At 37.6% G+C, this 23,261-nt stretch overlaps 1 protein-coding gene across 1 annotated transcript in view; it reads left to right on the forward strand.

Moving 5' to 3' along the window:
* DOK6 (docking protein 6) overlaps positions 1-20,581 on the forward strand; it is a 255,270-nt gene extending 234,689 nt beyond the window's left edge. Inside the window, exon 8 of the mRNA XM_042032484.1 lies at positions 14,400-20,581. Within this exon, the coding sequence (XP_041888418.1) occupies positions 14,400-14,539 (140 nt within the window). The 3' untranslated portion in view covers positions 14,540-20,581. The remainder of the gene's footprint in view (positions 1-14,399) is intronic.
* Positions 20,582-23,261: the final 2,680 nt, after the last annotated feature.

The raw sequence follows: 23,261 nt of genomic DNA on the forward strand, positions 1-23,261 counted from the left end.
TTCCCTTCCCTTCCCTTCCCTTCCCTTCCCTTCCCTTCCCTTCCCTTTCCTTTCCTTTCCTTTCCTTTCCTTTCCTTTCCTTTCCTTTCCTTTCCTATCCTTTCCTTTCCTTTCCTTTCCTTTCCTTTCCTTTCCTTTCCTTTCCTTTCCTTTCCTTTCCTTTCCTTTCCTTTCCTTTCTCCTTTCCTTTCTCCTTTCCTTTTCTCTTCACTTTTGGGGGCAAGGAAATTCAAGATATTGTAATATATGTATCTGCTGATTTTTCAAGACAGTTAATTTTTAAAATGAAGACAAATAATTTCTAGAAACAGCATCGTTGCGTTTTCCAGCATGTTCCTTGCTGCTATTGCTTCCTTAATTTTGCTCTTAAAGTAACAATTTAGTAGGGATAGGATGGGTCTGTAGTGGATCATGATGGTCCAGTTGCCTGAGTCATTGCTATTTAGTCATTCTACCAAAGACATAAAAATTGGATTTCCCCTTGCTCATTGCCTCTGCTGAAATCCCCAGGTATTGTCTGAGAAACACATTTATAGGCACAAAGCATATGGTTCACAGCCCTCAGCAGCAGGTCTGAATATCTTCTAAAATTTAGATAGTTCCCCAGTTCCATTTTAAGTTCAGTTCCTGATTATCCTCCAAGGTAAATGGACAGACAGATTTCACAATCTGGAAAATTTCCTTTTTTAGTATATGATTGCTCTCAAAAGGCAAAAAATACTTGCTTTTTCAAAGTGAATTTATGAAACCAGGTATTGTTTTACTGACTGGCAGACATTTTGAGGTAGTACATCAATTTCTGAGCTACTTTAGAAGCTTCTGTAACCATTGCTGTATTTCATTAAATATTCATTGCAGAGAGACATAAGAAGAAGTAGCTAACTGGATCCCATTCTCCCACTTATGAAGGAAAACATAAAATCTTAAAAGAATGGAAAGATCATGTGAAAGACAAAGCTCTCCAAGAATCGTGGAATGCTCCCTCTTCTTGCCTTAATAGCGCTCATGTCTGCAGCTGCAAGACTATATAAAGAAAATTATTTTCACTGCAAGTTCTTGCAATGGCATGTAAATATGGTGATTTTGTGATGCAGAATCAGTGTCCTGAATAAGCAGGATAGTGCAGTCATCACTGGTCTGAGCTATAACATAAAAGATTTTAGTTCTTTTTCTGATGTTGGCATAAATACCCATCTATATTTTGTTAAGAGCATACCTGTTCTGTAAGAGTTATCTCACACCTCAGCCTGAGGACTCAGCTGAGGAATACACATTACTGCTTCATTCTGTTTAACAAGTGATGAGTAAAAGTCCTCACAATTTCTAATTTTTAATTATTATTGCTCCAGGGAGGAGTAGGCTATAAAGACATAAATTTAACCAAAAATGGTTAAAGTCTTTTGCTTTATGAAATTATTTTTCAGGGGGGTTGAGTTTTTTATTTGTTTTGTTAGTTGTTCCCCTTTAAATTGTCCTCACTGTACTCTTAAAATAGTGACTATATATATTTTTAATTTTAGTTTGGCTGTACTCTTGCAACCTGAAGCCAGTACCTCATACAGCACAGTTTTGCAAGCTGCCATTTTGCCTTAGTGTAAAAGTACGACATCATGTTTCACCAGATATGGTGCCTGCAGGCTTGTCATTTCTTGCTTTCATACTTTACCTTCCTTTTAAATCACAGCTGATTTCCAGCTCTCTAAATTCCCATTTTTTTGTCCAGCCAGAAAGCCACTTGTATTCTATTATTTACTTCCCTCCTTTTAGAGCTGTACTAGTAAACCTAAAAATTTACATGCAAGGTAATAATTTTTGCAGTGTTCATGGAGAAGTAGTACCGTAACTCAGGAATACTGTCTCATATTGTGTGCTTCCACATTATATGCTGCTCTGCTATAACAGGCACTGGAAGGAAAAATAATAGCACAAAAGGCAGAAAGCTGTGTGGAGGAAGCTGGTTTGAATCTTTTTTGTGTCTGAGCTGCAGTTCCTGGATTTCACGTGCCACTGTGAGACTGCCAATAGTTGAAAATGACTGGAGCACTGGATGGTCTAGCTATATGTAAGAAATTCCAGAGATTTCGTTCAGGAATTGTGAAGTGGGTCCTCTGTATTACTTTTCTTTCCTCTTCTACTGCTGATGGCTCCGTGCCATCTGTCTTGCTGTTAGCTAAACTGCTACCCAACACCAATATCTGTAGCATTCAACCCTTCTGGAAGACTAATTCATCTTTGTTCACCTCAGCGTCTCTTACCTGTGTGCTACAACTACAGACTTTCATAATGAGTTTAAAATCTGTGTCACAGATGTTTCCAGTTAAAGCCAATGGCAAAATCACCATCAGTAAAGTGCCTTGCTTTAATGTAACACTTTTCTGTAAATGTCTGTATGGAGTGTAATTACTTTGTACATGTCACATTCTGGATATGATTGCTGCTTATTGTCTTGTGCTGTGGGCACTTTTCTTTGTCATTTCCCAGCTTGCTTTAGTAACAACTAACAGGCAGTGAGATAGGACAGGAGGAACGTCATTTTAGAGGGGATAGTTCTCTACCCCTTCCTGCTTCAGCAGATCAGTCAATTGGGTTTGTCAGGACTCCTCCCAGCAGCTGGAATTAAGGAAATCTTTTGAAGGGACTTCTGCTGCGCTGCTCAAACAGCTTTTGCCATTTGAGAGGCCACAAAAGGAGTACTAACAGAAAACCATCCTCAGCTGAGGAGCAGAAAAAAGAAAAACACAGGACGGAATATTTACAGGCTTAATAATGAATTTCCAGGGAAGACACATGGGTGGTAATTTCAGTGTTTCTTGCTATTACCATTGGTTTTCATATTATGTTTATTTGCTTGTTGTGGGGGGTGGGGGGGAGGTGGGTATGGAAGGAAGTGCTTTGGCTTAAGCTGTTTCTTCTGTTGTCTGAAAGAGTAAAGGAAAAGGGACTCCTATCTCCAGACACAAGCAGATCAAACTCTTTGACACACCTCTACCAGATTTACCTCCACTCATTTCCTCTACTGTTACACAAGTCTGATAAAAATGGCACAGTTTGTTCACACTGAATCACAGTGAATTCCCTTTCAGGGAAAAAAAAAGCAAAAGAACATCACTTGCATCCTTCAGTGAATTAGAGCCATTGTTTTTGATTTCCTGGTGGGTAATTGAAGGCTTTTACAGCTAGAAGAAATTATTTATAGAGTCATGAAAAATGGATTAACTTTCCTGAGTGCTTCATTGATGTTTTAGATATCTACTTTATTCCAATTAAACTTATATAATCTAAAAATCAATAAACTTCTTTATTTTAGAGAATAAATTATAGAGGAAAATAATTTGTTTAGCCTCTGTGAACTGCCTTATTGCCACATATTTTATATATGCAATCTCTGCAAGGAACAAAAGAACTCAGAATGCTGTTACACTCAGTACAGACAGAAACCTTTCTTTTCTTCCATCCATTTAATAAACTCTTCAATCACTTGCAATGGCTACTACCTAATACCTCAAAATAGACATCAAATACATGTCATAAAATCCATTTCTGTATTTTTTGTGTACTGTGCCTGCGGTCTCAAGTCTTATTAATGACAGTCTATAATTTCAAATGGCACTTTTTAAAAAAAATTCCTTTCTCCTTTAGAACTGGTGGAGAGATCTTCCTGCCTTCAAGTGTTTCAGGAAACTTTTTAATATTGCCAGAGAGCTAATTATCAGTTAATACAATATTTCACTTTTACATGGCATCTACTATTACTATCTAGCTGCAGCTTGAAATAACATTAAGGTCTTCTAAGGAATATTTCTAAGGACAATTTCATAGAAAGTAATTTCATAGCCTAAATCTGAATAACAAATGGTTTAATAAATACTTTTAATGTATAGGTAAAAAAGTAGATTTTGAAAGGTAGACATTCTGAACGCTGTGTTTCATGCCTGCATATATTAATGTGAGATCTTCTCTGAATTTTTCTCATTGGTGGCAGAAAAAAAATGGATAATCTTTAGTCAGTTAAAATAACTCATTTTATCAAACTGGGAAATGTTTTTACCTCCCAAAAACCACCCTCCTCCTTCCCTTCCCAGCAAAATACACATAAGCAAGACTAATTCCCTGTGTTACAACATAAATACAAAATTCTTTTAAGGAGAGGCACTTTACCAGAGTCCAAGACCTTCTCCTGTTCTTGGAGGACATTGTCTACAGTTTGAACAGCACTTTGTCCTCAGATACCTCTAGGGAAGTGCAGTAATGGGATGTCTCTGAGTTCTTTAACGGAGAAGAAGAATATGATTAAAAACATATTTGCTGCTTTTGTGCAGCAAGAAACTCTAGCATGGCTCAAACAGGACTGAGTCTGCAGTGCAACCATTTGCTGAGGTAATCTCTGGCACAGCTGATGCTAAAATGATGGTCCTGTTACACCTCAGGACCATTTCCAACAGCCAGGCATTCCTGCCTCTTTGAGCAGCCCAGAAGAGGAACATATCTGACTCCACAGTGAAAACCGAACGTGCATAAGACATGTTTTGCATTTTGATTTGCCTTTTTTGTGTTTGTTTTTGATAAGGGTTAGTTTTGCTAGCATTTATCTCCCTATTTCCCTGGCTCTTCAGGTGTGCTAGGAAACTGCCTGGGAGCACCAAAGGAAGGGCTCAGCTGTACCACCTGAATGTCTTAGACTTTATGTTTTATATGTATATATTTCTCACATTATACTCGCATAATAAAATTGTCTTTTAAATATAGCTTTTGTAGAATATCTATCAATTTAAGCTGGCACAAATCCTTCATTCACATTCTTCCCTGTGTTAAGCAATGTAAACTATACTGCCTGCCAATTTTTTTCTCTATTTTTTTTTTCCCAATCAAGGCTGTATTTTACTTACATAAAAATGTGGTGAAAAACATATTCCGTCCATCCTGTCAGACCAAATTTGCTCTCTGACTTTGTTCTCAGAGTTCATGTGCTGAGTTTCATTTTATGGCAATTTTTTTATAGGCTAGTGATAAATCTTTGTGAATGGAGTGTTTATAATGAAAATACTACCAGGCAAGGAAATACTGGCCACACTAAAGATCAGCAGAATTATAACAGCCACAAGATTTAACACTGCTGATCAGTCAGCCCCTTTTCAAAGGCAGTGTACTATCTCCACACTACACACTTTTTATGGATGTAAGTAATTTTTTTCCTTCATTTCACTTTAGATACTCTAATATTAAATTACAAATTCACTGTTTCACTCCATCTCTGTAGTATCAGTAGAATTTCATCAGGTCTGTATAGTATTTTCTGGAATAGTGTATCCAAGGGGAAATGTCAACATGATTTGAAATGCAATAAATATTTAACAGTGACATATTCCTTATCATCAAAGTTATATGCAATGTATAAATTTCCATTTTTGCATTGAATTTTTCAGTAAGATGCTTTCTGTTACATCACTAATAGATTTAGAGGTTGATTTTATAACAGTCTATCTGACAAAATCTCTCTTTTGACTGAGCATTTAGTTTGGCTGTAATAAAAACACAACATAAACATTTTGAGGAAGGGAAAAGTGAACACTTTGATGATAACACTACATACATAGCTACCAGCTTTTAATTATTCTGGTAAATGTACTTTGAAAGGATGTAAAAGAAAATTATACTCCAAATCTATTTCTGCTGAGAGATCAACCATCAGCTGGCTGTCATAATGACATTATGCTCTACCCAGGAGTTGAAAGCAGACAGCAAAGTGTGGACCTCTGCCTACTTAGACACAGCATAAAATTATTTAAGAAAAAGTAATTCAATCCACACAATTTTATCTATCCTTCACATTTGTTTCTGTTTTCACTAGCTTTGTATTCTTCCTACTTTTCAATTATCCCAGGCAGAGGTTAGTTTTTCTGAGTATTGTCTTTTGTTGGTTTGTTATGTCTCCGTGACAAAAAATAAACACTAAAATAATTTTCTTGTTGGAGTTTTCCTTAGCTGTTGTCTCTTCCCCCTACTTTAGCCCTTCCCATACACACTTAGGATCAGAGCATTCTTTTCTTCTTATTTCTTGCATTTTGCAATTGGATCTCATTCAAATGTTCCTTGAAGTGAAGGAAATTGTCACTTGCAGAAATTTCTCCTCTCCCTTTTTATTTTTTTTCTCCTTAGTGTTACCAGCATGGAATGTCTATTTTGTGAAGTTTCTGTTTTAAAAGTTCATTGAGTTTTGAGCTTGAATAGTAAAGTGAAACTGTATGCATTATGTATAAAAATACTTAGTCTTTGTTTACTTTTGTGGTGAATGAAATAAATTTACTTGGCACAGGCACAAGTTCAGAAACAGCTAATACTCTCATTATAAACCTCGATTTTACAACTTATGTGGAGATGTTTTATATTAGGTTTTGTATTAGTTTCTGGTCGAATGAGCCTGTGGTTTAAAGGATAAATTAGGCCACGGATGCTAGCCACCTTGGACAAAGTACTCAGCCTTTTAAGGTAGCTTTGTTAGGGCACTCATTCAAGATTTTATTTGCTGTTAATTAGCTTGCTGACATTTTGATACATTTTAGTATTAAACCGCCCACATATCCTCTCAAAAGCTTTTCTTCAAGGTCGTGATGCCTGTATCTTTCATTACGAAACAAAATCCTTGACCATAGTCACTTTTCCATACACACAAATTTTGGATCATCTGTGTAATGGTTCAGAGAAAACTGCAACTCTCCTGACTTAGTGTGAGTCAGGAAGAGAAGCTCAATGCTTTCTTTAACTGATTTAGAAAAGAAATAGAGGATTTTTTTTCTCTCACAAGAAAAATGCCTGAAAAGAAAGTATTGCAAAATGGAATAGTTTGGTTTGCAAGATGGGGCTGCTCAATGCCAGGCTATCAGGGTTCCCTGAAAAATACTTTAAAATCAATAAACTAAAAATTCAAAGTATCACTGCAGAAAATTTCACTTCTGTATAATCCATGAAGCCAAACTCAGAAATTGTTCTTTCTGAGAGCCTTCATCTGGAAAATGATGTTTGTTTTGAAGCAAAGTTGGACCTTAGCCTAATTTTGTGTCAAGTGGGAACATGATTGAGCCTCCTTCAACTGTGTTGGCATAGTTAAAGAGCTGGACTCAGGGCCGAGGGTGAGAGAAGGCTGGTTTAGTACTACAACATTAGCACAAGTGTAAAAAGCTGCAAAGGCAAAATGAATTAATCTGTGCAAGGACTGCTGTGGTCTGTATGTGGAAGACAACATAAGAGAGCTAAGTACAAGCTTATTGTGTTTACCTGCACATTGGCTCAGAGCACAAAACTACAAAAATTACTGGTCCACTTTCTTTGACCTAATCTCCTTGAAGTTCAGGCATGCAGGCTTACAGTTATAGAAAATAAATAGAAGAGCACAAGTCAAAGAGGTGTAATATGTAAAACAGATCAGTTTTTCCAAATATGTGTCAGATTTTGGCTGCAGGATTATGAGCAAAAAGGGAAAGGGCTATTGGGTAATGCGAGATGTGTAAATAACTTACTTTTCCCTCTCCTAGGTGAAGATATTAGGTAGTAGGGATTTATGTCTGTCCCCTCCCTGTATAGACACATAAATGCATTATTAGGAAAAAAATCCTAATGGAAACCAATTAAAAGTAAACAGCAAGATAAACCTACTCATCTTGGAGAAAGATGTGGTTGATGTTCTAATATTTCTACCACAAGAGCTACATCAGCCTGTGGTACTCTAAGCAGGTGATTCACAGGTTAAGTGCAGCAGGACAGCAAGTATTTAAAAACACTTCCCAGAAAAACACAACAGCAATTAAGCTGACCTGGCCTCCAGTCAATACATTGGCTTTAATTACGTGTTTCAAGGTACTCCTTTTAAATGCCTGCTATTTTAGGTAGGGGTACAGACAAAATAATGCTCATTTTTCCTGTGCATAATATTTACAAGCAAATCACATTGTAGGTATTGAAACTATTTTTCTGTATTTCAAAATATTGACATGCTCTTCATGAAACTCCAGAATTCTTGTGCCAAAATTGGAATGTTGAAAACTTCTTTCTTCATACTCAAAAATTTAACTTATTGTAAATTTAGTGGTTTTAAACTGGCAATCCTGCAGTCTCTTCTGCATGCACATGTAGAGCTCCTTCTTTTCTAGAGAAAAATTTAATGACAATGCCAAAGACTTTTAAGTTAAATAATAGTCTTCCAGTTGTGGAAAGTGATAGGGTTCTGTAACAAGTATATAGCTACTCAAGTACTTACTAATCTTGATGCAGTACAGCAAAAAATTCCTATTTTTATTTCAAATTCTAAGGAAGATGAAAATGTTTTTCAATCAAGAACGGAAAGGAAATATTTTTAAATGGGGGGGGGACACTTTGTCACTCACTCTCTTTATATATTTTCTATGTATTCTATTATCAATTTAAATTATTTTTATTCAAAAGTATTTCTAATAAATAAACTAAACCATTTTCTTAAAAATCTGTCTCAAAAATTGGATTTCCTGATATTCTTTCTCCATTCAGAAAGATATATATATTTGATGAAATGAAATCCAAAATTATTTTAGAATATATGAAAGTTGGAGCCCAGCTGTGCTCCCTGGCGTTTTTATTCCAACTGTAGTTAAATTCAAAGGAAAATTTGTATTTCTTTATTTGGAACTGAAACAGGCCCACAGTTTCACTTTCAATAAGTATATGGAAATCAATAAGCTGTAATGTAGTTTTTGCTATTTTTCAGTTTCCATCTGCTCCCTTCCGTTGCATCTTTCTGTGAGTGACAGCATAATAACTGCTGTACCAATTAATGCCCTTCCAATCCAACCTCATCATTACTGCAAAATAAATGTTTTGCTTTGTAGCAGTTTGTCCTGCTATGAAACTTTGCTTCAGTTATTCCAATCATCTAACAGCAGAAAAGGAAAAGCTGCTTTGTCATCAGTAGCTCAATAGAACACACTGTATATTCAATAGAGTTGGCAGAATTTTAACCAGTATCAATTTATAAATAGGATAGCAGCAATCATTTATTTTCTGCCTTAAATGAAAGTATCCTTTTTGATGCAATAATAGCCACTTAACTGATTTGAGACTGAAGTACGAGGTTTTTTTGGAGAAATGTTTTCTTTATCCAGAATAAAATATGGAGTCTCTTTCTTTGCAACAAAAGCTCTTAGAGGATAAAAGCTTCTATCTGAAACAAGCAGTGGTAATAATTTAGTTCTTTTCAGTAAGAGTTTAATTTTCACTAGTGGGCTTTCAATACATAACTACAGTCCCTTTCCCACTTTTTCCTGTGTCTTAACAAAAATGCTGCAAAGAATATCAGAGGTTGAAGCACTTTGAGACAAGCTTTCCTATTCAAGCAGTATCCTCAGTGCAGTCCATGGGCCTCCTCTGGTATAAATAGGAGCTTTCACTGCTGCTGGGAAAGTCCTCAGAGAACACGAATCTAGATTAAAGACTGGTACTGGTTTTGGGGACTTCTCTGGCTCAAAGGCTGCATTTATATTGTCCTGTGAGAATTGTGTGAGGAAACAATACAGAACTAACTCCTTCTTCCTAACATTTCATTCCTGAAACATCTGTTAGCTAATTGGGTTTTTTCTACCTTCTTGCACTATCCTTTTGTGCAGTGATAAAATTTCATCATCTCTGTTTGCTTGCTTCCCAGACTGTTCTGTTTATTGTGAACAACTGAATTTTCCAATTAATATTTCTAAAAAGAAACGATTGCTTTACAATGGAACAAGTGATTCACTTTATTTATTCTTAGCTTGCACTGATTGATTCATAGAAATTTCTTTTGAGCAGGCATGTTTTTCTATAGCATTTATAGAAACATCTATAGCAATTGCAGATCTCTTGCAATCATAAAGTCTCAGAGACTCCCAAATACAGAACACAATACTAATAAAGATATCCAATTGGCTTTAATTTAATGACTTCAATTTTGTGCTCATAATCTCAGAAATGGAAATGTCAGATTTTATTTTCGAAAATACATTTATTATTCTTACCTAGAAAAAGAAATGCATTAGAATTATATGCTTTTGCTTGTAAAGTCATCTGTTCAGAGGTTAAGAAATCCCAGATGAAAGCTTGCTGCGCAGCTGCAAACGTCTTTATTTTTACCTAATGGCTATCTCATATGAGGTAATTAAAGGCCTGCAACAGAAGCTGAAACACAGGAGTCTCTGGTTCTATTAATTTTTAATCAGTGTACTGCAGAAACAAACTTATTAGATCTTGTTCAGGAAAAGCTTAGTCACAGGGTTTCAATAGTGCTCCTGCATCAGAGCTGTGAGCAGTCTGGTGGCGATGGCATTTGGTGGCACATTGCTCCCAGGTCATCATTCGCCAAACAAACCATCTGCCAGGGAAATCAGCCTGAGAAAAAACCTGCCATCTCTTCCCCTTGGCTGCTTGTTCCTGCTCCTCAGCTTTGCCAGTACAGAGATTTGCAGGGCTCATGCAAGCTGGATGACCAAAGTGCTTCAGTCTGAAAAGCAGCTTTTCAGTCTCAGTGGCGCGACTGAGGGACAGTGAACAGCAGTGTGGGTGCAGAGCAGAAAGGGAACATTTTCAGCTGATTTTCCACAGAAAGTGTAATGTCGAGCCTTACGCACGGGTAGAGGGGAATTTTAATACAGGATTTGTACATCAGAGATGAGTGCTCTAACCAAAGAACATCAGATGAGAATCCCTTGAATTCTTGTATTGGAAAAGAAAAGAGTGACCTTTATTTCGTTTAGAAAAGAAAAAGGCTTGGCACCTGCCTTCTGGTTAAGAATTTGCATTCCAAATCTGAAACAGAAACATCTCCCAATAAGCAGCAGTAAGGGAGCTTTTAGAGCTTATCCCTGGATCTCTTCTCCTCCTTTTTTTCTCTTTTCATTTAGCTGAGTACTGCAAGTTTTCTCTCAGAAGTTGTGATCGATCTGCTTATATGTACATCAGTCACTGCTGTTACTAGGAAACCATTGGGTTTTTCCTCTAAAGAATTGTTATAAATAAGCACCATGCCATGAAATAAGATCCTTGTGTATACTGCCTCTGCTTCCAACATAATTAAGATCAGGAAAAATCTAATTTAACGTCATTTGCTGGGTTACATTAAGTTTTCTTGATGGATCATTCATACCTAATTGCTTTGGACTGCAGCTTCATTGCATTCTATAATCCTGAGAGTAAATTTGAATAAAGGATGAAGCAGACTGAATAATACTTATGTTTCCAAGGTCCTGTCCTATAGCAGAAAAAAAAGCAACTTTTCCTCTGTAAGCCATGGGAAAAAAACTCCCCCAGCTCTATTGGTGTCTTCAGGTCATGAAATCTGTGTGAATCAAATTCATCTTATGCTGACTTCAGGAGAGTTGTAGGGAAGAGTTAGTTTCGTGTTCTTAAAAGCAGCTGTGTTACCAAAGAGCTGCAAAATCCACTAAAAGCATTCTTCTTCTTCTTCTTCTTCTTCTGCTTCTGCAGCTTCTTCTGCTGCTTCTGCTTCTGCTTCTGCTTCTGCTTCTGCTTCTTCTGCTTCTACTTCTGCTTCTGCTTCTCTCTTAACCTCTTAAAGCCCACATATGACTGAAGCAGGAATTTAGAAAGCTGTGGAACTTTTATCCTTTACTGCAAAAACTTTACCTGCATCTTTAGTTTCAAGATCCTTACTGCTGGCAGAAAGTGTAACTTTGGAGACACTGCAGCACCTAGGGCTCCATAAGGCTGATCAGCTGTATGAATATTAAAATAATATTTAGGAATGCAACTAAAACAATCTATTATAATTTATAATTTCTGGTATCTGATATGCAGAATTTTAACAAAAAGCTGAAAAAATGCCCTAAATTTTGGAAATTTACTGCTTAGAAGTCTTCAGCCAACTTGGAACCGTTGGACTATTTTATTATTTTGCCACCATCATTTTTTTATTCATTTATTGAAGTATATTAACATAGTTAATTGCTTTTTTAAAAACCTAAGTTGAAAGTAAACATATTGCCTAGATCCATTCTTTCCAAACACAAATTTTCTATTACCCACAGCTTTCGTATTTCTTCTCTCTCACTCCATATCCTAGCAGTTAGGAGAGAAGTCACTTCTCCTCCTTAACCCCTTTACTTACAGAATGGCAAAAATCAGCCCTGTTGTGACATTTAGCATCTACAAATTTTCTTTTAAAGAACAGCAAGGGATGTGCTGGCTTTTGAGGCATATATAGAGGAAATGAAAGACCTGAATTTAATTCCCTTTTTAACCCTAATAGGTTCAAATTAATCTTCCACATTATAAGAGACTGCCTGAATTCCTTAGCTAGAAATTAGTGGCTAGAAATTAGTGTATTAGGGGCTAGAATTAGTGTGTTAGGGGCACTCTTCACCACTGTATTAAAGCTGCTCTATTCTACAAAAGTGGACTTAAAATTAATTATACAAGATACAGCACATTACACAAATAGGCCTGAGTTTAGGGAACTCCTTGGTTGGTAAGTCTCTTTACTCCTGCTCGTTGTCACAGGGATTGTTTTATACTCTTAGGATAAAATACATGAAGAGAATGAAGGAAAATTATACCTTGACATACATTATTTATCTTTATTAGCAGGAAGGAGACAAATTTTACATAGGAAATCATGTGCCTGGTTTAGCAGTTCCTTATGGCATTTAAAATACATATGAATCTAGCTTCTGGGTAAAAGGAAAGCAAGATCTGACATTCTGAGAAGCGAAACTGGCGGATTTGGAACACAAAATTAAAATCTAGAATCATTCATCTTCTCATGTTTAGGTGTGCATTAGATTAAGAAATAAAGTGACAGTAATTGTGATGTAATCCCAAATAAAAGTAAAAAATTAATAAAGGCCTTATTTAATATCATGGTTAAAAGTTGGTCAAAGCAATAAAACTGTTAAGACTCTTCACAAACATTATCAGCTACTTTGTATCTCAGAGCTCACAGCCACCATACACTTTAATTCAGTTTGATGCAAAAGCCTCTTGAAGCAGAAAAACATTTAAACCTTTCATCTCAGTCAAGTTTTGGTAGCCAATGTCAATTTAACCCAATGAATGGATAGTAAAAATACACATTAAAAAATCATCCTGCTTGCTTGTGCTGTGAAAGGGATTTTATGACCATTAACATGCCACTGGGAGTTCAGATGCTGGTTTCATGGTCTTCAGTGTCACTAAGACATACCTTTTATTCTGTTTTTCATTTAGTTGTTTTTTTTCCTCTCTTGGTCCCACCATTGCTCTGATAGTCTCATGTTCAGGGGAAATCATGGTGAATCATTTTTTCATGAGGAAGTCAGTAATATGTTATGAGCAAAATTTTCCAAATGCAAGTTAGGAAAAGTTTTCCCAAATCTGGTGAACATCATCCTTGGTTCCAGCACTACTGGGCCAGTCTAGAAAGCTGCTAACTCTTTTGAAACATTTCAGCATGAGCTGAATTCTTTAGTATTTGAGTCTATGCCATTGCAGCTATTCTTTAATATATCCATGGTTGACATAAAAAATATGATTTTGCATTTCTACAGATAAAAAGTGTACTAAGACATTTTTAAAAGCATTATGTAAAACCATTTTGAATCCAACCTTCAATATACATTTCCAAAAAAATAAGAGAATATACATTGCATGAAGTTATGCACTTTGGAAGTTTATTTTTTGTTACTAATTAAATCTCAATTTCAAAAGGAAATATGAGGCAGGAAAATTATCAGATTATAGAATTAGGTCATCAGGGTTACCTGGGTTTCATCACTGGCTTTTCACACATGGTTTCCCATCTTGCTGATGAAAGCAATGGTTATATGAGATTCACAAGCCCATCTGAAAAAGCATCTGGCACATCCTCTTCCCAACCAGTATTCTGCCATGTGCACCATATCCCACCTCCAGTTCATTCTGGAATGACAATGATGCTGTGTTTACCTGACAAACTGGTATCCTGTTCAAAGGACAGTAAGTAAATGAAGTGGGATTTATGGGACTAATCCCTTTGACACCCCTGGAATTACTTTCACCACATGAGCAGTGCGTCAGGTAAAAAAGATGTGCACTAGTTATTTGTCAGTCCTAACTAACATAACTAAGATTTATAAAGTAGAACATATACAGAAATGTCACTCTGAAATTTTGAAAAAAATTCTGACCCTAAATTGTGCCTGAGTTGAGTCTGGGACCTGTTTGCCTTTGCTGGGAATCTGTCACAAACTTGTGCCCTCAGCCACAGGAAATACCCTCTTCTGCAGCCCCAGAAGGTCCCAATGAAGCCAGTCTGCTCTCCAGGCACCCTGGCACCATGGGGCAGTACAAAGTTAATCCACTGGAGTCCGTGTCCGTGGTGAAAGACTTCAAAGCCCAGTTACGTCTGTTGTGTTCACGTCTCCCCCCTCCAGGTCGCAACCTCGGCTCAGCGAAGGTGTCCCGGGCGCAGACATTTCCCAGCTACCCGTCGGAGCAGGATGAGGAGCACCAGCAGTCCCTGTCGCTGGCCAGCAGCTACGCCTTCAGCTACGGCTCGGGGCTGGTGCAATGACAGCCGGGGCTGCCGGCCGAGATGGACAGTTGAGCCTGGAGCCTCCCGCCAGGACCGGGGAGCCACTGGCCCCCTCTGCACCCACCATTTGCCGTGAAAACTGATGCCTACCAGCTCCAGCCGGGTTCCGCCAATGCGGAAACCTGGAGAGGCGGCTTCCCTGAAGCAGAGGCTAAGTCTTTATTTATTTATTTTGCTGTTCCTTTTGTCGATATGTTCAGAAAGGAGGGGGTTGGGGGGTTGGGGGGAGGGAGGAAGGGGGACACGTCTGTGTTGTAAGAAAGTGGTGGAAACAGATGAAACTGTGTTGGTTGGTGTGAAGGTTTCTGCATGACCGGAGAAGGTTCCTTCTGGGGCTCCATGCAATGGCACATTTGACATTGGAGCCTTCCTTCCCACCCCCACCAGCAGGCCAGCCTGTCTTCACCCACAAACTTTGTAGGTCCTTGCCACAGCCTACAATTCCCGCTGGAGTCACTGAAATGTCTCCAACTCGAGATGCAGCATCAGTTCTGCGGGGGTCACCTTCAGATCCAAGCAGGTTCACTCACTGCCCTAGAGGGTGGTTGGGTGTTTTTTGAGCCAGATACCAACATGTACTGGAGTAGCAGGCTGATATGTCTTGTTGGGAATAGGGTTTGATGCATTAAGGTAAGGTTATGGCCTGGTCTGGCTCTAATTTTAAATTCCTGGGGCACAAATTCATCCCTTACACGTGCAATTCTCATGACACCCCTAAGACCTGTGAGCATCCCTATCAGCAGCACAGTCTTGTCCTCAGAACTGCTGCAAAGTCTTCTTGTTCACAAATTATTTAGGTAACCATGCCTGCAAGCCTGACTTTAAAAAGCGGGAAAACTGTTCTTCAAACAAATAAAAGTGGGCCACATGCCCAGCTGGCGACCTCCGTGCCACAGCTGGGCCAGACATGGTAGAGCTGAGCTCTGGTCTTGTCTTTCTGGTCAGCGTTACTTTGATTTTCTGTGTTTACTTCTCAGATTTCTGTTTCAGATGCACATTGTATCTTGTATGATCATGTGTCAAGCATCTGTTTACTTTCAAAAGGAGGATGAGTACCTCTCAATGGAAATCTTCTGTCTTTGGAAGACGTATTTAAAAAACAAACTGTAGTAGGTGTGTTTGTAATCAGTAATGAGGGAATAAGTTGGAAGGCATATCTGTAACTGGGGAATGAATTTTATCTATCCTGAACATTTAGATTTTTGTAACTGTTATCAAATATTTATGTACTCCTCGTGATGCCCTGAAATGTTCAAAATTGTGAGGAGAAAAATCGGCCCTCTTACATGATCTGAGCAGCCTTTGTGTTCTGTTCCTAGTGTGAAACTATTGCCATGATTACCAGAGGGATTGGTTGTTTCTCAGGACAGGTTGAGGAAATGTATCAAGGAGAAGACACATAGACTTTTCCAATGAAACAATCGGTTTTATGTACTATAATTTAACTAAAAAAGTGCTGTTGGGTTGTTTTATATATGCACATTATATATATATGTATTAAAAGGTATGGAAGAAACTTCTGCTTTTGATTAACATTTACTGATACAGTATGGTCAGCTTTTCTCCAACCATTTTCCCAGCTAAGAGACCTTGCAGACTTACAGCTTTCTACACCTCAGTGAACAGCTGCTGAATAAAAAAGCTTCGTGATCCACTTGAATGAAACACTTCTACCCCACCACAATCACCTTTATTTATTTTTCCCCTTTTTCCTGGTCTCATTCACTACCTCTTTTCCTTCTCACAGTGCTGCCATACTCAGGAATAGAATGGCTCCCTACAGAGAGTATTTTGATGAGCTAAAATGCAAACTGCTCTCCCATGCTGTCAGGACAATGTACCTATGGTGCTCCCAGAGCTGTACCCATCAAGGAAGCTTCATTCACACTTTCATTTAAGAAAAAGATTCAATTGACATTTTGCTTAGGAAAGATTTCCAGTTTGCAAATGTTAAATGCAAAATGTGATACAGAAGGATAGATATTCTGCTGCTGTAATTCTGTTACTCAGTGCAGCTTTGCCAAATATTTGCCTCTTGGGGAAATGGTCTGTTATTTTTATTCCTTTGCAACTGGGATTCTTTCACTTGCCCTAAAATTATAAATATTTTCTTTGAAACTCCTTAGATTAAGTTTTCAATATGTTCTACAGCTTTCAATGCTGTGTCCAAGTATCTTTTTTCCTCTGTTATTTGAATACTAGTTATTTAATATTTACATATTCTACATAGTTCAAAAGTGGGGAAAAGGCAAAACAGGAGAATATCGTAACTGCTTTAGAGTTCCAGTGTCCATATACTTTAAGAACCTATCTAAATCCTGAACCCAGTGCTTCAACTGTATTTCAATAAAAAGCATAAGGTCTATATAATGTTCTTTTTTCGTTCCCTGGGGAACAGTTGCTGTCTATGGCTTTTTCTTCCTATGCAGTACCTGAATATTTCAAGTTAATGAAAATGTAGATGCTATTTTCAAACAAAACACACAAAAAAAAGGGAGGGAGGGGGCATTATAGCAGTTTTGGCTATATATATGGTCATATATAGCAGTTTTACTAAATATTTTGCTTTCATTGCATAATGCAACCATCCTCTCAACTCATACATTTATAAAATACCTGTGAGGTCTCATACAGCACACAGAAAATTGAACAAAGCTGCAGCACACAACCAGTCTAAAGCAAATCTGACCTGTTGGGAACCTATTTCTTGTAGAGAGGAAACACAAGCACACTGGAAGTTGAAAATGAGGGTGCAACTTCACAATGTACTGTAACACAGTCTAAGAAAACCAGGAACCTGAAGCACAAAGGTATTCAGGAGCCACTGGATGCTGCCATTAGTGCCACTCCAGAAGAGCAGGTGATATCACTGTAACATCAGTGCATTCACATAGCTTCCACAAATGTTCCTCAGAAAAGCTCCATGAGAACCATGCAGACACTGACAACAGTTTGCCAGAAAATTCTGTTTTCTTGGAATTGCTTTAATTCCTGGCATATGCCTGTTGATAACCTAAGTGATGCCCCACTGAGACTACTTTGTACAGCTCCTAGTGCTTCCACCAGAAGGAAAAATCTCTTTTGGAACACCTGGTAGAGCTGCTTGCCTAGAGACTACAACAGCTTTTAAATAGACCCAGGGACCCCAGGGGACCCTGTTCCAGTCTCGGCCTTCTTCATGTGCAAGGCACACAGATAATACATCCTCTCCTGACCCAAGAGTTGCTCTGTTTTCTGCTAATGAGCTGTGAAGAGATGGAGGGCAACAAAATGTCTTCAGTGGCAACCAGGTGCAGCTGGTATAAATGGAACTTAGCATTAGTACATTATAAAATAGAAGAAATAGAATAAATCTATCGCTTTCATTTCTGGTTCTGAGGATGTGTTATGAATATATAACTGTAACTGTGATTTACATTTTTTTTAAATCACTCTTTGATAACAATATATTCACCCCTATGAACCAATGACACACAGCATTACTAAATATAGCTACTAATATATCTTAACTGTGAATATTATAGATTGAAGCATGCTGGTACTTTTGATTTTGAAGTCACTTTGTGCAGAAAAGGTGAAATCTAAAGACTGCTAATAAATCATCAAATGGTGCTAAGGAACTTGAATAGTCCCATTTTTTAAATGGCTGCATGTCATTATTTATAGTTTAAATTGTGTGTGAGTATACTCGTCTGAAACAATTTCATCTGCCTGTGTAAAAGAAAAAGAAAGGAGAATCTTGTAGCCGGGAGTTTGTTGTTTTACTGAGGAAATATTTAGGCGTTACTTTTTGTGGCAGGCATGTATCAAGTTCTGTGGTCACATGTATCAAGTTCTGTGTCCTTGGAAGGTTTTTCTGGGTTTGTTTTCTTCATTTTTTTGTTCCACAAAAGCTACAAGTAGAGCTTGAAAATGTATTGACAAACCAAAGAAGTTTGTTGAGACCTTGACAATAGCTGCTCTCTTGTTTTGTCAGAAGTCTACCTTGACATTTTGGGAAAATACTTCATTCCACAACACATGTATAGAAATCCTGTTGGGATGCAGAAAACTATAATCAAGTTTTGTTCTAAGTTAATAAGGCTTTGCTGGAAGAGGGGTTGAAATTGAGTATCTGAGGGCAAAAGTGTTTTAAAGTGCTGTCTATAGCAATAATTCAAGTACAAAATACAGCCTTCAGGCACCCATTTATTTAGAAGTTGTTAAGTGCAGGCAATCTGTGAAGACCCTTACCTGCTTACGGCAAAGAGAAAAAAAGGTCAATCATTAATCATATCTATGTATTGCATTTATCAGAAAAGGAAGTAACTTCAGGCTTATTCAGCTTTCCAGTCTAACAGACAATGCTATGAGGAGTAGGGGTTTTTTGAGATATTTGATCTCTAGGAACTGACAAAGACCATCAGCCTGTAGCATATAAACCTCTACTCAGACTTAGCTCACCAGTGACATGTGCTAGTTTTCATCTGGTAGCCTAGAAACTACAGGGTGGTTTCTTAGAAAATATAATTGTCTTGAATGGCTGTGCATTTTAGCATGAAATACAGAATTATTTACAAAATACTAAAAAGGAAGGAGTCATGAGTTCCAATTAATCTCTACTTTAGTGTTTAATATCAGTGTATTTTGGCTCCTTTTTATACCTGCTGCAAAGGAATAAGTGTGGCTTTTATCCACACACAGAATAGAGCGAACAGTGGAAAAAGTGTGAAAATCTGCTCTTTGATTACAAGAATAGATCCAACAGCACTGGAAAGTTTCATTTTTCCATACCTCATCCAAATTCTTGTGACTCTTTCCAAACACACATATTACACAACAGGATGTATTAGAATTTTACATTTTTCACCACAGACAACTGGTCAGAATGCCTGCCTGTGTTTTGTAAGTAGGAGATAATGACTGTGCAACGCCACTGTGGTGACAAAACTTTAAAATCAAAGGGCTGGATATATGAGTTCTGTAGTTATAAACTCTTGCACTACATGAAGGGTGCTGTGTTTGTTCTTGATATTATAAATAAGTGCTCTTCACTTTTTATTTTAGATAAAAAGGTGAGGTATATTGGAAACAAGGATAGGCTTATGTTGGAATGAAAGAAAGCTCAAAGAATATTGACTCCCTTGTTGTAACAAGAAGTTTGTCTCCCTGTCCAGGTCCTTACCAGACAGTAAAAGGTGATGAGTGAAGGGCCTGTGTGTCCAGCAATTATTTAAATTGCATTATGCTTAGAAACCTAAATATTAGAATCTGCTGGTGAACTGGTGCTATTGAAGAAAATAGAAGTTTCACTTTGCAAAGGTCTTTACATCCATATGCAGCTCGACAGATTTTTACAGACGTGATTAAAACAGATATGAAAGTAACTGAGGTTTAAGTATGATTAAATATAATTACAGCATTTTAAAATGTCCATGTTGTTATGAATATCGCAAGCTGTAATGGAGACAATATTTCCTTTTCAACTGAATGCAAGGTCAAAAAGTAATAGGCTCTCTAATATGAAGAAGTTAAGCTTTTAAAATACCACATTTAAAGTCCCAAAGAATGAATTTCATTGGGGTTTTTTGTGGCTTTGATACAGAAATCCTCGTGAGGTTCAACAGTTTTACCATGTTCTCTTAAAATCCTGGGATTGCCAAGTGCATTAATATATTTTACGGCAGACTTTTTTCCTGTGAGAGTATTTGACATGAATGAAATTAGTTTTTAATTAGGATACACATTGTTTTCAGTCTTTTTTTAAATTGTATGATAGCAAGACAGAGTGGGCATAGAAAATAGCACAAAATTAATTGGCTGTTTTGGCAATTCCATACCAATAACCAAAACAAGGTTTTCAGTTAAACATTTATTCTCATCACTGCTCCTATACTTAGAATAAATTACATAAAATAAAATTATCCTTGTGGATGTTAATTGTCACATTTCCTGAGTTTCCATAGATGACAGGCTGTGACAGGAGATATCCAGAACTGCTTTTGGGTAATTGTTCTGATTTTAGATGGTTACAAGGAAAAACAGAAAATACATGAAAAAAAGTGTTATGACTTCTTACCAACGAATGATACACACTAACCTTTTATTTCTTTTTACATCTTTGAAAAGCATCATTATAGAAAGGTAGAGAAATTTATGAAAAGAAGTGCAAAATGTGGTAAGAAATCAACGAAAATAAAACCAGATTCTGTAATCTTTAAAAAGATTAGGAGAAATTAGCAAACATTTAAGCACACAGCAGTGGGCCATGTTGAGTGCAAAACACATTCTGTAGCATTCAACTGTTGGAATGACAGACACATTCAACTTCTTCTTCTTCTCCTTCTTTATCAGGAGCTGGAAACAATGTTTTGTGTTCAGTCTAATTCACAGCTCTAAGTTACTCTAAACAAATGGACTGAGGAGTGCTGGGCTCATTTTCCCTAACCCGGCTGCCTAACATGCATTATGCAGTATAGAAAAAACAGTATTTTGCACAATGCAGCACCATTTTTATCACACAACTTTTTGGAACTTACTGCAGCCAGACATTGCCAAAAATATGATTTAGACTATTTCACAGCTCATTGAATTCTGGGATGAAAGCAATATCTTCCTTTATGATCCATAAAAGTACATACAGAGGTCCTCAACCTTTATTCTTCTAATTACAAAATGTTCTGACAGAGTTCTGTGGGGAAGTTCCTCCCATTCTACCACTGTTGGGTGAATTATAGACATTTCAAAGAAAATAATAAGTATCTGCTTAAGACAGTTTTATTTCAGAGGAAAGAAAAGGGTATTAGCAGAGATTAATTTGAATACATGTAAATATTTCTAACATACATTCCTCTCTTCAATTACACATGTAGACATCAGCACAAACAGAGAAAGGTATTGAAGAATAAAGAAAGATACTGTGCTTTTGTTTATATCTTAGTATGATAAGCTATTGATCACTTAAATAATTTTATAAAATTTATTGGTTAATGCAACAAATGAACTATTTAGTGTAACAATCTAATTAAACAAGCTGTTAAGAGAGGTGTTAAATACCCTTTAGAACCACTGAGATGCTTTTTTTCTAAAACTACAAAATTCTCTTTTCTAAGTAAGCATAAGGTTAGAAGAAATATGTCAGCCATGGCTAGTAATTCATATTAATTATGTTGGGTAACTATTCAGGCTAACAATGTGGATAGTGTAGAAGTAATCTTTTGAAACTTGTGTTAGATAGCTTTGTACATTTCCTTGGGTATTTCTAGCTCAAACATTATGTTCTAAGTTGTATGTAGGGATATATAACTGCAAGACTACAGCACAGATAGTAAGGTAAATCCACAGCTTTATAAATCAAGCCTAATCAGGGCCAAGAAATAAGTCAGAGCAGTGGCACTAGTCAGTCCTGTGGCATGGTGGTAGCCAGCCCCAGCAGCATCTGAGCTCACACAGCTGGGGCTATCTCAATGTTCCTGAGGCTCCCCTCCTTTACAGGAAGTGTTGGCAAACTCATCACTTGTTTATCCCATGGTTATCCAGATGCTCATCCTCTTCTCATAACGCTCAATGCTTTGTACTGCTAGAAAAGAACAAAAAAAACCTTAGGGACAAAAGCAGAACCCTCTTGGTGGAGGAGTGTCCTACCAAGCCCTGCAGGCTCTTCTTCATCCTTAAAATATGAGTTGTTTCTGTGCAGGAGGCCAGCTTCACAGGGCAGGGGGGAGGGCATGCTTGCTTGTCTGATGCAGGCTGGGAGAGAACTGGGAAGGGTGTCCCATTTCCTGAGTGATTTGGCAGGTATGATGCAGGATGAACCAGCATTTCATGTGACAGGGAAAAGCCCGGTCCAGTTTAGTGTTTGGAAGACTGCTGTGGGTCTCGAGCCTCGGGGTGGAACCTTTCGCAGGAGATATCAAAGGAGCAGTGAGCCCACACCCTGAGCCCACACACCCCCTGACACCACACCCCAGGGAGGCACAGCTGTGAAGGTGTCTTGTGCTCTAGCCCAAAACGGTTCCCCAGGAATGTGTGAGTTTTGGGAATGTCTTTTATGTTGCCTTACTTACACCTTAAACAATGCAGTCTGAGAAGGTGGCGGATAGCTTCTACTCCTGGGGTCTGCAGCCTAAAAGAGCATTTTAGCACCTTTCTTGTAGACAGACAGGTTGGTTTTGGAAATAACCCTTAGTGTCAGACTTACAAAGCTGTTTAGAGGATTAACTCCTATTGAGCATCTCAGCTTTGAAGGAAATTGCACTAGGGAGTACTCACTGAGGCAGAGTTTCAGCTACTGTAAATAAATACCATTGATTTGGACTTTCACAGAGCTCCATAACAGAGTAGATTTAAAGGAGCACGATGCACGTAAGATTTAAAAATAGATTTTGAAAATCAGAGTCCTGGTACCCTGATGTCTTTATGATTACAAAAATAATAATCATCGTCCTTAAAAAAATACAGACAAAAAAGCACCCAAACAAACCAAAAAAATCCCACCCCTAGAAATGAATCTGGTAGTGAGATCAATCCTCTGAACAACCCTCTGAATCTGAAATCTTTCCTTTTTCTGAAGTAAGGTTTCTTATTTGGATCTCTCAGGAGTAAACTAACAAATGCAGGTAGCAGCTATACTTCAGCTGTTCTGCTTGCTGCGTTTCCTTGGTCCTCTCCTCGTGTCCCCTAGTCCTGGGATAAGACCTGGAGAGGAGGCAGGTGATTAAGT

This window comes from Corvus kubaryi, unplaced genomic scaffold, assembly GCF_017639235.1.
Source record: "Corvus kubaryi isolate FWS band 111438036 unplaced genomic scaffold, C.kubaryi_AGA036_p1.0 132, whole genome shotgun sequence".
NCBI lineage: Eukaryota > Metazoa > Chordata > Aves > Passeriformes > Corvidae > Corvus > Corvus kubaryi.